This window comes from Thermobia domestica, chromosome 2, assembly GCF_964235325.1.
Source record: "Thermobia domestica chromosome 2, izTheDome1.hap1.1, whole genome shotgun sequence".
Classification (NCBI taxonomy): domain Eukaryota; kingdom Metazoa; phylum Arthropoda; class Insecta; order Zygentoma; family Lepismatidae; genus Thermobia; species Thermobia domestica.
Window position 1 is genome coordinate 76,785,878 of NC_137455.1, and position 16,643 is coordinate 76,802,520.

At 35.9% G+C, this 16,643-nt stretch overlaps 1 protein-coding gene across 2 annotated transcripts; it reads left to right on the forward strand.

The window, feature by feature from the left end:
- The first annotated feature begins 3,147 nt into the window (after positions 1 to 3,147).
- LOC145672896 (uncharacterized) lies at positions 3,148 to 12,585 on the forward strand. 2 transcript variants are annotated; one of them, XM_081742095.1, is made up of 3 exons: positions 3,148 to 3,279; positions 8,143 to 8,704; positions 11,221 to 12,585. In XM_081742095.1, exons 2-3 carry the CDS (start codon positions 8,252 to 8,254, stop codon positions 12,112 to 12,114), a joined length of 1,347 nt encoding a protein of 448 aa, XP_081598221.1. In that variant the 5' UTR covers positions 3,148 to 3,279; positions 8,143 to 8,251; the 3' UTR covers positions 12,115 to 12,585. The 2 variants fall into 2 exon arrangements, with proteins under 2 accessions (XP_081598221.1, XP_081598229.1); XM_081742103.1 differs by lacking the exon at positions 3,148 to 3,279 and adding an exon at positions 3,299 to 3,412.
- The last annotated feature ends 4,058 nt before the right edge of the window (positions 12,586 to 16,643 follow it).

The window sequence follows — 16,643 nt, forward strand, 5'->3', positions numbered from 1 at the left end:
CTACAAATGAAATACCAGTGACGTAAACTGATATTCTTATTCACCGTCAGTGCCAGCCTGTGGAAGATAGTTTATTAGGTTTAATTTCATTTTAACAATGGACTGATTTTTGTATTCCAACATGATACTGTGTTGTATAGTAGTGCGCCCCAATGCAAAGTGTTTGCTGGACAACTGATCCGGGCAAAACAACACATTGGTGACAGAGTGAGAAAATATTGGTCTCTCTCACTCCTACCCAGAGAAGAGGAAGAACATCACAATATACATTATATCACTAGATTAATTCACCACGACGTTCTTCATTGAATCTCGTGATAAAATGATATTTGATGATAATATATTCAAATAAGGATGGCGAATATATTTTATTAGCCTATCGATCCGGTGTGCAACATGGGAGGCAATTTGCAAGTTGCAAGACGCCATTACCCTTCACTCTCTCCCCAATATGTGCTCTGGGTTATCTTGCAAAATGCATATGTTTTGACCTCACTACCGTGTTTGGCACCGAAGCCCCCCCCCCCTTCTTCCTGACACCAACACTGAAGCATCTATGTCAAGAAATGTTTACTTCAAACTTTTGGAAAATCCGTTCATTTTTGAACGTTTAACGCTCGTAATTCAAACAAGCTAGGAGTTCTCGAAATCAGAATAATTTCGATTTTTTTTTTACTTTGAGCTGAAATTTGAGAAGAAAATTCAACACCCTGAAGAAAAAGAAACAAATATGATAAACTATGGTCCACCTTGGTCTGAAAGGGTTAATGTAGGCTCGAAATAAGTAGTTTTACAATGAATCGTGATAAAATCAAAATGAGGGACGCCGTCCCTACCTCGAACAAAGATGTACGGCGATCCCCGAGTTTCTAAAAAATTACAATAGGCAAAGATAGGCAATGGGACGGCGTGACGTCATGGCGCTAAATATCATCCCCCTAGCTTTTCAGATCCACTTTCACCCCTGGATAAAATAGTGCAATATTTTGTATATAGGCCTATAAGAAGGTCGTCTTTGGGCAGTAATCGCCTCCACTACCTTCCCACTGAATTCGCCAGTCCTTTGAGCCTAAATATGACCAAAAGCTAAAATATGGTTCAAATATGCATTTATATGAAACATAAAAACCGTATTTTCGTGTTCACAAGAGTTGAATTTGTGTTTATATTTAATTATATACCTAAAAAGTCCAAGATAAAAATATGACATGTCATAAAAATCCAAGCCTTATTTATAACAACGAAAATAATCCATATTTTTTACATACAGAGCGTTCAAAAAGTCTCTATACACCTGAATCGTGGAAAGTCAAAGTCGCATTCAAATTCACGTGAAATAAAATTTTATGCGAAGGTTTGCAACACTGCTATATTATCGCCTTGCGTGAAGTTCCTTTCTTAGATTCCAATCGGCAAAATTACGTTGAAGTGATTGTTGCATCTAGTTAGCGGTCTCTGAAACAATGGTGTTAACTTTGGAACAACGAATATTCCATAAGTTGGCAGATAGGTTTCCGGATACACCTGTTCCGAATCGCCACACTGTAAGGGCACTGATCGATACATTTAGAGACATTGGAACGGTAATGGACTATGAACGAAGTGGTAGACCGTCAGTGCTCGATGAAGAAAAAATGCTACACATATCGGATGCAATGCAACGTAGCCCCCATAAACCACTTCGAAAACTTGCCCAGGAAGAAGCAATAAGTGTTGGTACGGCACAAAAGGTGGTTCGTAAGAAACTGCGTCTTATTCCGTATAAGGTGAGAGCGGTGCAGCAGTTACTTCCTCCCGAAAGTGTAAAACGAGTGCAGTAGTGTGAATGGTTTATACGGTTTGTTATGGACAAGTCTGACGATGTTTTGGATAATGTTTTTTTTTTTTTTTTTTTTCTGATGAGGCCTGGTTCCATTTATCAGGTTACGTCAATGCCCAGAACTCACGTTTGTGGTGTGCAGAAAACCCACATGTCATACATGAAGTTCCTCTGCATGACCAGAAGGTAGGGGTGTGGATTGCAATATCCAGAAGAAGAATAGTCGGTCCCATATTTTTCAGAGAAACAATAGATTCAAATCGTTATTGTGCAATTATTCACCAGTTCATGAGAGAACTAACGGAAGACGAAATTCATAATGCTTGGATACAACAAGATGGCGCTACAGCACATACAGCTCGCCAATCCATGATATTACTGCAAGAGGTTTTTGGAGATCGAATAATTTCAAAGGGATTGTGGCCACCTCGGTCTCCTGATTTGTTTCCTCCGGGTGTTTACTTCTGGGGTTATGCAAAGAATTCTGTTTATAAAGGGAACCCCCACACGCTACAAGAACTCAAAACAGCTATTCGAGATTATGCTCATAGCATTCCACATGAACAACTTGTGAGAGTATTTGAGAACATGAAGAAACGTATGCAAGCATGTTTGGAGGCTCATGGGGGACATTTCCAACATTTGCTGTGAAAATGCGTGTGTATATGCTACGCCCTGTACATAATGCTTTTATGCCATAAAATATAATAAATTTTGTGTAAAATAATTTTCTCGTTGCTTTGTATATGTGACAATTCAGATATGTAGATACTTTTTGATCGCTCTGTATATATATAATAAATGAAGTGCAAAAATGTTTTACAGCTAACTTCTAGACTACATTGACAGATTTTGATTATTTTTTGTACACGAGTGGACCATTGCCTAACTTACTTGTTAGGTTTTTAACATGTTAGTTTCTCCGAAAAACATATCCACAGAGGAATAGATAGGTTCAAATACTTATGCTAAAAATACAGTATTTCAGTAAAAATACAGTAACTTTTGGGGAGGGGCTTTGCCTGAAAATGTGAAAATTCAGCAAGATATTTTATATATACTTTACTATAGTAAGTAAGAATTCGGGGGGGGGGCTTAAGCCCGGAAGCCCCCTAAATACGCCACTGCTCACCACATAACTTCTCATTAAAAATAAAAAGACACAGATCCCAGTGTTTTTGAAATCTTCCTTTTTAAGGAGGGTAGGGCATTTCATATTAAAGCCGCTGCATCAAATTTCATTGGATTGCGGCAATGCTATACCGATTATCGCGGATTTTGCATTGCTTTGACGCAAACCGTTACGAACAATGCCCACTAGTCTGATTGATTCTTGCTACTTTCTTCGCACTAAAATATTCTGAGAAGAAAGATGATAGATATATATGTCAGTATGATAACAGTGATCATTTTTGTGCGTATGGTCGGATAAATTTTGTTTACTAAAACAGTATATACAGGTAATTTATTTCCAAAGCTACTATTATTGTTGATAGATATATGTATTAACCATGATAGATCTTTAAATTTTGGGATGGGGATTTCCTTTATGCCAACATAATTAAAATTGATAGCTTCAAAACAAATATGATGGTAAGTGCAATTACGCAAACATTTAAGAATCCGGGTTACAGGGATAATAATAATTAAAAGTACAGGCGCAGTTCTACTATACGGATCCACAGATTCTAAAATTTGGGGAAGTCTTTAATTTGCCCATTGTATGTCGAGAACAGAACCCAACGACTCCCTGTGGGGCTTCTAACCCATAGGACTCCTACTGGTATTCCTGGTACTACTTATACTATAGATCTGTATTATAGTAAAACTGCACGAAAGGGCATTGCTTGGTCAAATTCTTGTCAGTTGTTCTCATAACACTTTACATTATTGACCCCTGTCCATGCAATGCGCAGTTCAATATGATACGGAATGGATAAAAAACATTGAATTACTATAATTCCATAAACAAATATTTTAATGCATATTGATAAGTTATGCTTGCACGAGGAAATTGGTTTCGTGGCATATTTTTGGAACTGGGGTCCAGAATATTTTGCTTAAATTTCGTGCTTTCTTGCTGTTTTCTGTACTTTTTGATGGTTTAGGTAGGTTAGGTTAGATTAGGATATTTGGATTTGGGGAGGCAGAATTCTTTGCTTAAAATTCGTACTGAATATAGTATACATGAAGCTGCGTCAGTTCCCGAAGGAGCAGGACTCATACTTTTAGGGATTATTCATAGAGTATGTGCGAACTTACAAAGGGGGTAACAAAGCGACTTTTATTTACTTATCTACTGATACGAAAATAAAAAAAGAACGTACCTGTACTTTATATCTGCATGTGTAGTGCCCTTGTACTTTATCTATGACTATGTGTGTGAGTGGGGGAGATTTTGACGCATATCGCATTTCTTGTGCACATGGATAATTCTTACTATTGCACTACGTAGAAAATTTATGATATTTCATGTAGAAGTGGTAATAGAACACAAAAGAAACGCAGATCAGGGGTTTCTCATGTATACTATTACCGTAATTACACTTACGTAACATTAACTCATTTCTCCTGTAAACATGGTGATTTTACCTGATTTTGGCCCCCAGTTCCACAATTATCCCTGTTCCGTGACACACCAGTAGATACTCTCTTGGTTATATGTATTGTTACTTGCTTTCGGAGCGGGAGACCGAAGTTGCGTTCCGATGTTACACAGTCCACGTATCGGTAATTTTGCACTTAAGCGTCGTGAATTAAAATATAGTGATTTTAGAGTTGCCACATACCAATAATGAAAGTTATGGGTTCGGCCACTAAAAGATGTTGCCAGTGCTCAAAACTAAACATTCAGTCTGCTGTTATCATGTTCGAATAGATGGTCATACATTAGTGATTACCCATGATTAATTTTCAACAGGGCCACCTATGACTTGTGAGCAGGGGTGTCCAAGCTGTTAGCGGAACGGGGTTATGTCGGCTTTTGGGGACCAAAACTAAGTTTTAAAAAAGTATGTTTAGAGTAGGAATGAGTTCATGTTACGGAAGAGTAATTGATATGCGAGTAATCAGTGAAGTGAATAGAATGGAAACGCAATGTGTGCAATGGAGGAGAGGGAAATGTTGCAGGGACTATTTGCAGACGTATGTTGGAAACGAAACAGAAATATTGAAATACCACACCTAACTTAAGCTAAACTAGGGCATTACTCCTGTATCACCGGACCAATTTGAAAAGCGAAGAAGAATATGCCAAAATGTGCTGCATTCGGTTACATTTGGTTGGATTACATTAGGTTACGTTATTAGGCGCGCAGTTTTACCATACGGATCCATAGATAAGCAGTAGTGGGATTAGTAGTAATAGTAGGAACCGGTTAGAAGCCCCGCAGAGGTTGGTTGGGTTCTCTTCGTGATATGAAATGGGCAAATTAGAGACATGCCCAATTTTCCTGTTCATTTTACAATCTATGGATCCGTAAAGTAAAACAAGTCCATCCGCCTCCACATACAGTGCCGCTTACATCATCAAAAGCAACCAGCAACTACAACCACTTTCTTAACTTTTACTATTCCCCTTACCAGACTTTCACTCATTTTTCCTCGTAGACTTAAATAAATTCTCCAGTTGACCCGGTAAATTTTCTAAAATTGGTCCGGCGATACCAGTTAACCCTAAACCAGAATAATTTAACCTAGCCAAAATTAGCCAATATTTAACTAAATAGTAACATTTTTTGTTTTTACCAAAAAATGCACCCTCCGCCCAAAGCCGAATGTCACACTACGCTAGGTAGACGATTTTTTTCCGTCCAAGTTGATAATGTGGATCCATACAAATGCAAATTATGCAAATGATCTTATGCAAATTTAAGACATACTTTTTTTTCTCTGCATTCACTTTCTGTACCTTCAGCAATCAGCTCTCAGGTGTGCACTTGAATTCCCCGGTGCAGATTCACTTTAAGAGGTCTTCTGAAAAAATACCAACCGACCTATGCTTAGTGGCCACTAAGAAGCACGAATACTATCTTCACAGAACATACCTAATGAGCGAAAGGGGTTAGAAGACCCGCGGGGCTTTTTTTTTTTTTTTTTGTGTGTGTGTGTGTGTAGGGAAATGAAATGGTTAGCAACAAGAAACTTAAGTTTTTATCGCCAAGTATGTGATGTTTAAAAGAAGAAGAAGAACTATGTTAGCATGTTGTTTATGGATAATTAAGAATGTAATGGCTAATAAGATTAGGTGTTAGGAGCTGAGTAATTTATGATAAGATGACGGAATAAGTGATCCTCAATTTGAGAGAGAGTTTAGTGCTTGTAGAAGTGTTATTTAGTAATAATTAAATGTGTGATATGATCAAAGATTGAGTTGTAATTACAGATATACAATTTAGTAATTGTCTATTGTACAAGTTAAACCTAACCCGCACTATAGTTGAATTTTCATCATTATCACTTTTCTCCTCTTATCACAACTTAGACAAAAACAAGAATCTCAGGGAGTTCAAATTTTCATCTCAATTTGCATTGATATTTATGCACTACATCACTCATTACCACCACTATTCACAATTCCGGAATGAGCACACTTAACCCTTTTAGGATTTTCACTTTTTGAGGTATATTTTAGACTTTCGCTCAAACAGCTACTGCTTCCTTACTATTATCGTAAGGTCATGCTTCATACCTCATTTTTTTATTTATTTATTTATTTTTTTTTTAAAGGATAGAGCATCCTTTCCAACGATACCACTCGCTTGTCCGTATTACACACCAGAAATGGGAAAATTGATAAAAACCAGATTTTTCGAGAAAAAAAAATCGAAATTTTTCCACCTCTCTGGCCCGGGCGTGGATTCACGTAAATATGAATTTAAAAAAAAATGTTATGTACATAATACGTGTGCAAAATTTCAATTTATTTTTATCTTGAAAACTAAGGTCGAGAGATTTTTTGAAAGTCCGAACGTATCTCATTTTTTCACACACACACACATACACATATATATATGTACTGTGTCATTACTATTTGATCTAGAGTCATGGTTCAGACATCCATTTTCTTCAGTATAACGAGCCCTTTCCAATGGTACCACTCACATGTCCGTATCATACACCTGAACCGGAAAATTCCCGCCAAAAGACTTCGCCCCTATGGCCCGGGCCTGGTTTCACGTAGGGATCTGATTTTTTAAAAAGAAAATACGTTGTTATGTACATAATACGTGTGCAAAATTTCAATCTTGTATCTTGAAAACTAAGGTCGGAAAATAATGTTAAAAGTCTGAATTTAGGCCCTATATATACATATATACACATATATGTACATATTATAAGAATTTACTGCGTCATTACTGTTTGGCCTAGGGTCATGGTTTAAATGTCATTTTCTTCAGTATAACGAGCCCCTTCGAACGGTACCACTCACATGTCCGTATCATGCACCTGAACCGGAAAAATCGGGAAAAGCTGGATTTTTTATGAACAAAATCACCCCCTCGGAACACATGCGCCGCTCTAGCCCAGCCCCGGTTTTACATAGGGATCTCAAAAAAATAAATAAAAAAATAAAAATAAATACCCAAAGGTAAAGGTACATACAATCTGTATATGCATGTTTCAATGTGATACCTTGAAAACTGAAGGAGTGAACAATTTTTGAAATTTGCCTCAAAAAATAAAATAAAAATAAAAAAAGTCACGTCCCTCCGCCCACATTGGGCGCCTCTAAATTGAGCATCCGGTTTCAAAATTCCGGTCTATACATTGATCACCACTCACCTTATAGGCGAATACATGCATACCAGGTTCGACTTTCATTTATATATTTCCACGTAAATACACATCTCACAGGTAGGTTCACACCATATTTTAATTATTTACAGGCTCTGTCTTTGATCTTATTCCTCTGTTGCAACCAGTAATCATAGATGTACTGCTTCAAGTTTGAGTATTGAATTCGCATAGTTTGGAAGTCTATCGCAATTTCATATGAAACGAAAAGTACTTGCTTTCTGTTTGGAAGATAAGATTTATAAACAAAAAAGAAGGTTTGGCTATGGATATTCGTTATTGCCCATCTTAGCCAACTTAATCATAAAACATTTTGTATTGGAAATTTTATAAAAAGACAAGCTCAAATTTGTCAGGTATTACAGTCTCGCAAAAATAAATAAATAAATATACCGAAGTCGTAGTGAAGTAAACCGAAGTTGTAGTGAAGTAAAACAAGTACTTTCTTAAACATGATTATGCTTATTTATTTGTATTTATTGTTAGATTTCGTCAGTTTATGTATTTATACTTATACTTATTTGTAGGTTGAGATATCACCAATCTATGGCTGAACAGAAGAAAATGTGTGCTTTTAAACTCCATCTTCCAAGAAGAAAAAATTTGGTCTTCTGATAAAACTTACATTTTTAGAGAATGGAGTTGATTAATTTCCACACAGGCTTAAACCAACAGTGTTTGGTGTGTAGCAATGACGTGCACTCTAACTATATTGATTTGTCCCTTGTTACATCTAAAACAAGTCAAAATCAAGTTATGGTGCGAGATAAATTACAAACTATTATCGCGGACAAGTGGAATCCTATCTCTATGCATATGAGTATCCTATGTATACCATGCTTTCAACTAGTGGATCGGTACGAGCTTTTGGAGTGCCAGCTTCAAGAGATTAAACATGATATACTTAGAAAATATGAGCACACACTAGTGGAAACTCTACAACGGTTTGATAGTAGCCATGCGACTTCTACAGATACTTCGTCTGTTGTTTCGCTGCTGTCGAAAGGTATTGGAAACGAATCCTGTGCAAAAGGAGCAACCGACAAGAGAGAAAATGAAACAAATGGATGCCAGGAAATAATTTCACAGGTATGTTAAATTAAAGTTCTAAATAATAAGAAAAAGAAATTGATTGTCATAATAAAGCAAGTTTTTTCTAAAAACTAAACTTGCGGAAGTGCGGTTTAAGAACACATTTTTAACTGTAATGATCAAGCTGATCTCCACGCACGACATAAACTCGTTTCCTAATTCGGAGATGGTTATGTGTTAATTTAGGTTTTAAGAGTCTTACAAGGACAGTTTTAGTACTCTTACAAAAATAATCAAATCAGTTGTAACAGAAATATAGTCTGGTCTGAAGCTTTTGGAACTCTTCTCATATCTGGTGGATTATAGGCTATAGTTACATACACTTCAAAGTAAAATATGTTAACGTTTCATCAAAGTAAGTATTTTGTCTAACATAGTAGAGTAGGAATTTGCCATAAAATGGATAGAAGTTTTCGTTAGAATTATATTGAATTAAAAAGCCAATTGTATTCTTTTTTTTTTTTTTTTTTAACGTTGTTTATATCGAATTAATTTTTAATTCATTTCCGAGTGTTCTATGCACAGTGGCTTTGTCAATATAATATACAACCCAATACAATACAATAGCTTTATACCTAGTGTTGATTGTAATCATTTAATCATATTAAATATCTGAAATATTGTAAACAGTATTGCCAATAATGTGGTGTGTATGCAAGTAAGAAACTGCTCCTCTATTATTGAAATGAAAATGAAATTTCTGGCTTTACATCCGAAGAGTATGGCGTGTAGGTTAAAGGAGACAGATGATTTATGAAAGAATTGGTGGAAACGTGAGAATCCACGAAAACTCACATGACCTGTTATCGAATCAGTGTAGTAGTCCATAATCTGTTAGCTTGCACAACGGAAAATTTTAGCTTATTTAATAAATTCCAAATTATTGAGTAGATTCCAGAATTCAATTAGCAAAAGAGGTGCTAAGCGTGTCAAGACGTCATAGAAGTACTTCATTAAAATTTGCATTCATTTCAGTTCCAACTTTCTGTGCAAAAATTAATTGAAAATCATAACTCACTGAAATTATTTCTCTACATTATTTTAAATTAAACAAGAAAACTGATAATCAATTGATGTAAATTATTTTTTATTGCGCGCTGTTCCTTTGTTGCTATATTTCAGGTAGCAAATACTGCTTCACAATATGCACAGACAAGGAAAAGGATTTCCTTCCGCTTTGGGAGCAATCAGCTATAGATCTTATTCCTTATTTTTATCTTAGCACTCCGAAATGCATCTCCATTTTTAATACATGATAACGATAACCATATAGAATGTGTTTCATTTTATATCCAATTTACAATAATGGCCTTTCATCATTTTTATCTTCATATTAAATAGAACAAACAGGTAGTATATTTATTTATATCATAAATTGCCTCTTTACAAACGTCCCCTCTAACGTCTAGCTCTCCATAATGGTGATTATTTTAAACTACAGTTATCAACTAAACGCACAAAAACGCATTACAACTAAGAAAGGTAAACTTGAAAGTGTATTCGTGGAATAAAACACTATATAAGTTGATTTCGTCTGTCCAGTAAAATTAGATGAAAGCAGTACTAATAAGAAACATCAGTTTAGACCATTTTAATGAATATGCAATATGGTTATTGGAAATGTATAAAAGAAAACGAAACAGTATGCCAGAATAACATCAGTTTCGTTAGATCGAGTTTCTGAACTTCTAAATTTATCATATTAGTACAAAATACAATATTAAAACTTATTTCATTTTACTGGTGAGGAAAACCCATGACAGAGGAATTTAGAACATAATTGAAAGAAATTAGCTTTACAAAACAAACCATTTTTGACACGATAATCATACAATAATCAAATATCAGAAAGTTCTCGCGGTTTCCACTTCTGGCAATTATCCAGTAAAACTTTAAGTATTTATTACTTCTGTGGATTTCCCTAATTTCCCAGCCGAAGTTCTTTGTGCATTAATTTTAAATATTATGGTTTATTATTGATACTCTTTTGTCTATTTTCATTCTAAAAACATCTACAGTTATCCAATCGAAAGTAGTAAACAAATTGACTTTTTTTAAATACAGGGTGAACGGCAACTACGTGGACAAACTTGGACGGGTGATAGTACATCTAAAATGATGCAAAAAAAAAGTCCTAGTGAACATTGGGTAAATTCGTCCCGTTTAGGAGTGACAGAGTGTCGAAAGCGTGGGAAAATGAACTTCAGAGGCCAACAGCTTAAAAACAATACATCGTAGAGAGAGTGGTTAAAAATGTCACTTAGAAAGTCATACCTACTCTATTGAAAAATGCATGTTTGAAAACGCAGCTACGTGTGCGCACAGGATTAACAACGTGTGAAACTTCTTTCCTTTACAGCATGTCCGGGAAAATATACACAGAAATGTGGTAATATTTTCAATATTTAAAACAAGACATTTTAAAACAGAAACACAACAATAATCGTTTTAGCGAAGATAATTAGGTAATTGCATACATTCCGTTATTTATTTATTTATGTATTTATTTTTAGATGGCTTCCAATCAGTCCACCGTGGACGTCGGCATTAGCTTGGATTCCACAACAAAATCCTGTGAGATGTCAGTTCTTCCATGGCAACAGGCAGTGGTTTTCGTCCAACCTTTCCTTGTGCCTCCATTGTCAAATGGAGCCCCTACATCTTCTCAAGAAAACGAAGAAACTTCATTACAGCATCTTCCCGCACTACAGAGGATAACGTTGGTCCCTGAAAATAATAAAAACTCCAGTGTAGCTATGCATCAGCCAGTGGCAGTTGAAAGAAAGACTTCCGAACAACAGCCGCGACGTGAGTTAAGAAGCCAAACTGTTCGAGAAAGTGAGAAGAAACAAAGTCAGAGTGAAGGAACTCAAACATCTGGTAGTGAGACGTATTCGGAAGATGAGGCTGTGTATGATACGGACTCAAGTATCTTTGCTGCAGGAGAGAAACTGAAAGTAGGCTTCGTAGAAAAATCGAATACGAATAGTAGTGGTAATGAAAAAGAATCGAGTGTTTCATCATATCGGTGTTGTTATTGTACATTATCATGGAATGATGTGATAAGTTTACAAACTCACGTTCGAAATTATCATCGACCAGAAATATTAACAATACAAATACCTGAACAGCATGGACTCGGTGAGAAGGTTCATTACGGGGCACAAGTTTTCAATATTTCTGAAACTGTGTCTAATAAAGGAGTCAAACCATTTGTATGTATATTCTGTGAGTCAGTATTCAAAGGGAAAAGTAATCTGCGATTGCATTATCGCGACAAACATACTCCAGTGAAGCCATTTACATGTTTGGATTGTAATGAGTCATTTAGACGTTCTATTGAATTGTCCAGACATCGAGTTTATTATTGTTTAGAGAAAAAATCACCATCTGAAAGCAAAAAATAAATTAATGTGTCAATTGGTATGGCTACTTGTTTCTTTATCACAGAAAAAGTTAGTTTTCAGGAACTTAGTTTTCACTAATAAGCATACTTTTAGAAATACTAGCGAACATGCTTGATCGGCTGATAGTATTCGTCAAAGCAAAGTGAGTACATTTTGATCTTGTTATTATCCTTTAACTAATTGCATTGTCACGAGACAAGTGGCACGTCTTGTGTTTCAGGTAACAATAACGTCGTCACTTCATTGTACATTGTTAAGGTCAATAGGGCACGATGACTCGGCTATACTATCATTCTAGTTCAATGGGTTGGGATCTGATTTCAGGCAGTTGTGAATTCCATTAATTCTTTCACCAGCATGCCTATGAATTTGCTATCTGAGTTCTTCCTTTAGGGCGTAACCGTAATCATGAGATGTTAAAGGTGTCACGTGTTATAAGAATGTGAATTAGGATATCGGATGTTCGTATCGTCTTTTAAGATCAGGATGTAGTAAGTGAAGAAGAGAATACCACAGAATACATGATGATAGTCAGTTTGATGATTTCATAAACAATTTTCACGTACAATTTAATGCATGTTAGTTACTAACATTGTCCATTTTTCTCGGTTGTTGTGTAATATACAGCTGGTGCACTGACACGCCTGTCCAATATGCCAGATGGTCTCGTACCGTAAGGTGTTTGACACATATTCCTAAGGAATTTCTTACATATTTATATACTGTTATTTTCAGCGAAAAGAGCAGATCACATAATTCTAGTCTGGGTGTCGCATACCATTCCTGTGATATGATCACGACCTATACATATATTGGATGTTCGAAATATAGTACCCACATACTACAGAGCTTTATTCAAGTCAAAATAAAGCGAAAAACATATAATTGTATACTTTTAGGGTCCTCGTCAGGAGATGCGAATTGCACTATATGGCAACGTCGCAGATAAAGAATCTCAGAGAAGATCCACTAATCCATCAAATAGTTACATTGATTCTTTCCAGATGGAAGTTAAAGTCGATAGACTTTGACGTTAGTACCACTTATTGGCGTAATAATCGGTGTAACTACTTGATGGATTCGACGAGCAACGTTAATGGTTCCAAGTTAATCTGCGATGTTGCCACATAGTAAAATTTTCTTTCCCCATAGCGGTTGAAGGAAGCTCCGAAGGGTATATCGTTATATAGCATTTTCGCTTTATTTTGACCTGAATAATAGAGCTTCGTTGTTCACGGGCGCATTTTTAGAACACCCGATATATATAATGAACAATGCGGAAGAAAGAGTAAGAAGATCTTGATGAATTTAATGTAATGTAATAAACTTATTTTGTATGATATATAATAGTCACTGTGGTAGTGTATATAATGTAATGTGTAGAAACAAAAGCGAGATAAGATAAAAGTATTTATAATAAAAATGTATTTTTACTATATTTCTTAGGAAAATATATTCTTAAAAATACAACCATGTTTCATTAATTTTTGACACACAAGCGGAACTAGTTCGGTCATCGTTCTCCAAACCCAAATAATGCGTATCAGTCCCATATCATTTTTATAATATTTTTTCAATTAATTTTCGAAAGTCAAATAATACTGAAATTTGTCTGTGTAATTACGTAATATTTAAAAATATATATATACTTAGTGAAATATAATAGTTTAATGCTGATATTTTTCCAGTGTTAAAGAATGTCTTAAACTCAATTATTACAACTAACTGAGCAAGAATGAGACTCTAAAACAAACTAATTGAGTCAGTAGTATTTTCGACAAAAACGTATAAAAATCTGGGTGGGCTACCCATGAACATTTTTAAGAATTATGTATGCACTGGCTCGGCAACTTAATCATTAGAGATGCCTTTGGTTTTCAATGTATGATTTGACAAATCGCTTTTCGCATTGGTCGCATATTAATGTGTACAGGTTTTGTATAAAATGCAATGAGACCAAATTCGAGAAATTGAAGACATCCCTACAAGTCATTAAAATACTTCAAAATAAGATCCTTGGGCGTGACATACTTCTGCCAATGAGTTTTCTACTCTTGGAAGTACCTTTCCGGAATGTTTTGCAAATAGCACGTCGAAGCTGCTTTGGCCTCTGCTACGGTCCCAGATCGTAAATGTAGGGGGCCGGGGAAGCGTTGCGATACTTCTGATCCAGGTAGTCGTTGACCGTGAAGCAGGTATGGTTTGGTGCAGTGTCATAATACAGCTTCCAGTTGGTGGTAATGTCTGGCCTCACTCGGTTGACCTTTCCCTTCTCCCACGTAGAAAGCACCTATAATGGCTTATCTCAGGTAAAAATTCGTGGTTGACCACACCCATGCTGTCAAGGAAAATAATGAAAATGGCCTTGGCCTGCACGTTCAAGCCTTTATTTTTTTTATTTTTATTTATTTGTGACGAAGGGATGCAGCTGTGTCATTCGGCACTTTGGTGTTTTGTCTCTGGGTCGTACTCAAACATCTACATTTCGTCGTTTGTTATCACATTGTTCAAAAACTCAGGGTGTTTGAACGCATTGCAAAAGATCTTCGCAAACAGGCACACGGTTTTGCTTTTAGTCGTCTGTCAGAACTTTCGGGACAATCTTGGCACAGATTTTTCTCATCCCCAAACCCTCATTAATAGTGGTGTGCACAGTAATTTTATCAATTCCTACACGGTCTACGATTATTCGAATACTTAACTGCCGGTCTGAGTTCAACACATCACGCACACCTTGAATATTGTCCTCGGTTCTGCTCGTGAACGGGCATCCTTCGCGGGGTTCTTCCAAATTCTCTCGACCGCCTTTGAAGCCCTTGTGACAGGCCGAACACTTGCTGGATCATGGTCGTCTTCATAGCCCATTTTCCGAGTCCTACACATAATTAAATGGCGTAGCGTTGTTCGATAGAACGTTGCATTTTTAAGCTTCGACCGAGCTTATAAACAGAGGTCCACTTGAACCACGATAGGAACCGCACGGAAGCTCGTAGGCGACTGATGGTAGGTGCGTTTTGAAGCTTATTCCTGAAATGCATCTTGTCACACACACAGGTACATGTTCCACTATATAAAATTTGGAGGTTCGGTGTGCAAATGAAGGAACTCTCACAATGAAGAACGTAAGATCTCTTTCCATTAGCCATGCGTAAAAGTGTCCATTAAAGCTCAAGCTGTGCAGGAAACATCGTTTAAATGTCAACTAGGCTATGCAGCATTGAACAACATACGAATATTAGATTATATTTTAATAGGAGTTAATTCTAAACTTTTCAACAGCCCTTTTTCAAAATTACTTATTATACTTATAACATATTCATTATATATTATCATCTTCCTTGTAAACATATATAATTCTTATAGTTCATCATATCATTAAACTCATATTCATCTCTTTTTCAAGTTTATACCGGCTGTATTCAAAATTAGAATTAATATTCTCACTATATTTATAAACATAATCAAAATTATTAATTATCTTTCATTCTGTTTTCTATAAAGCTGCACATCATCTGTGAACAAATAACAATATATTTGCAACAGCTAGAACTGATTTAATATTTCTAGGCATTAAATATAAATACATACATAATTTTAAAGATGGATTAGCGTTTGAAGTACGATCCGAGGTTTTACTTATTACAGCTTCATATTTTTAAACTGAGTTGGTAGTTACAAAACACGAACTCATACTGTGAAAACTATTTATAAAATTGAACTGCTAACTAACTTTTAAATTCAATTCGGAAAAGTTATTCTTTAAATTTTAATCTTAATATCACAAGATGTGGACCAGACACCCCATCACCAAATGAATTTTATGTAATGCGCTTCGGGACAGCTAGATAATAGCGGCGCATTACATTCTCTCTCCATCGAACCACCTGGAGCGAGCGCGCTGCAACGTACAGTCGCATAAAAAAAGAAAAGGTCTCTTTACTTTTTACACAAATCCTGTATGTAGTAGTAATATTGTAATGACAAATATTTTACAAGCAAACAAATTGATTCACATAAAGCAACTGTCACTGATAGAAATGTCACTTTATTTTTTGAAAAGAAAAATACTTATACTTACTTATTTTGTATGTCCACCACATCATCTCGTTCTTGATAAATTCTTGTACGTTTAAAATGTGCTGCAGATATCTACATCATGACGTTCCCAATTGGTTTTTTTCTATAATTCACGACCAGTGAGTGAGTACATTGGAGACAGAGGAGAAAACGCAATTATCATTTCTCAATATAATAATCAGAACTACATACATACAGATATTTATCAATTTAGTGGAAACACGTCAGATATCTAGGTTAGCAATAATGAGGCAGAGAGCGCAGCGCCGGGTTGCTGGTGATGTGTGTTAGAGCAAACTCCTACGTGAGGAGCAGTAAAACGGTAGTGTCCAGTGAACTGGGCAGACAGTGATAATGTAAACTGGGGGATCTTTCTGATTTTCAAAGACAAATTGTTGGCGCTCAGTTATGTGGTACGAGCGTGATGGACACAAAACTCATAACAAAATCAC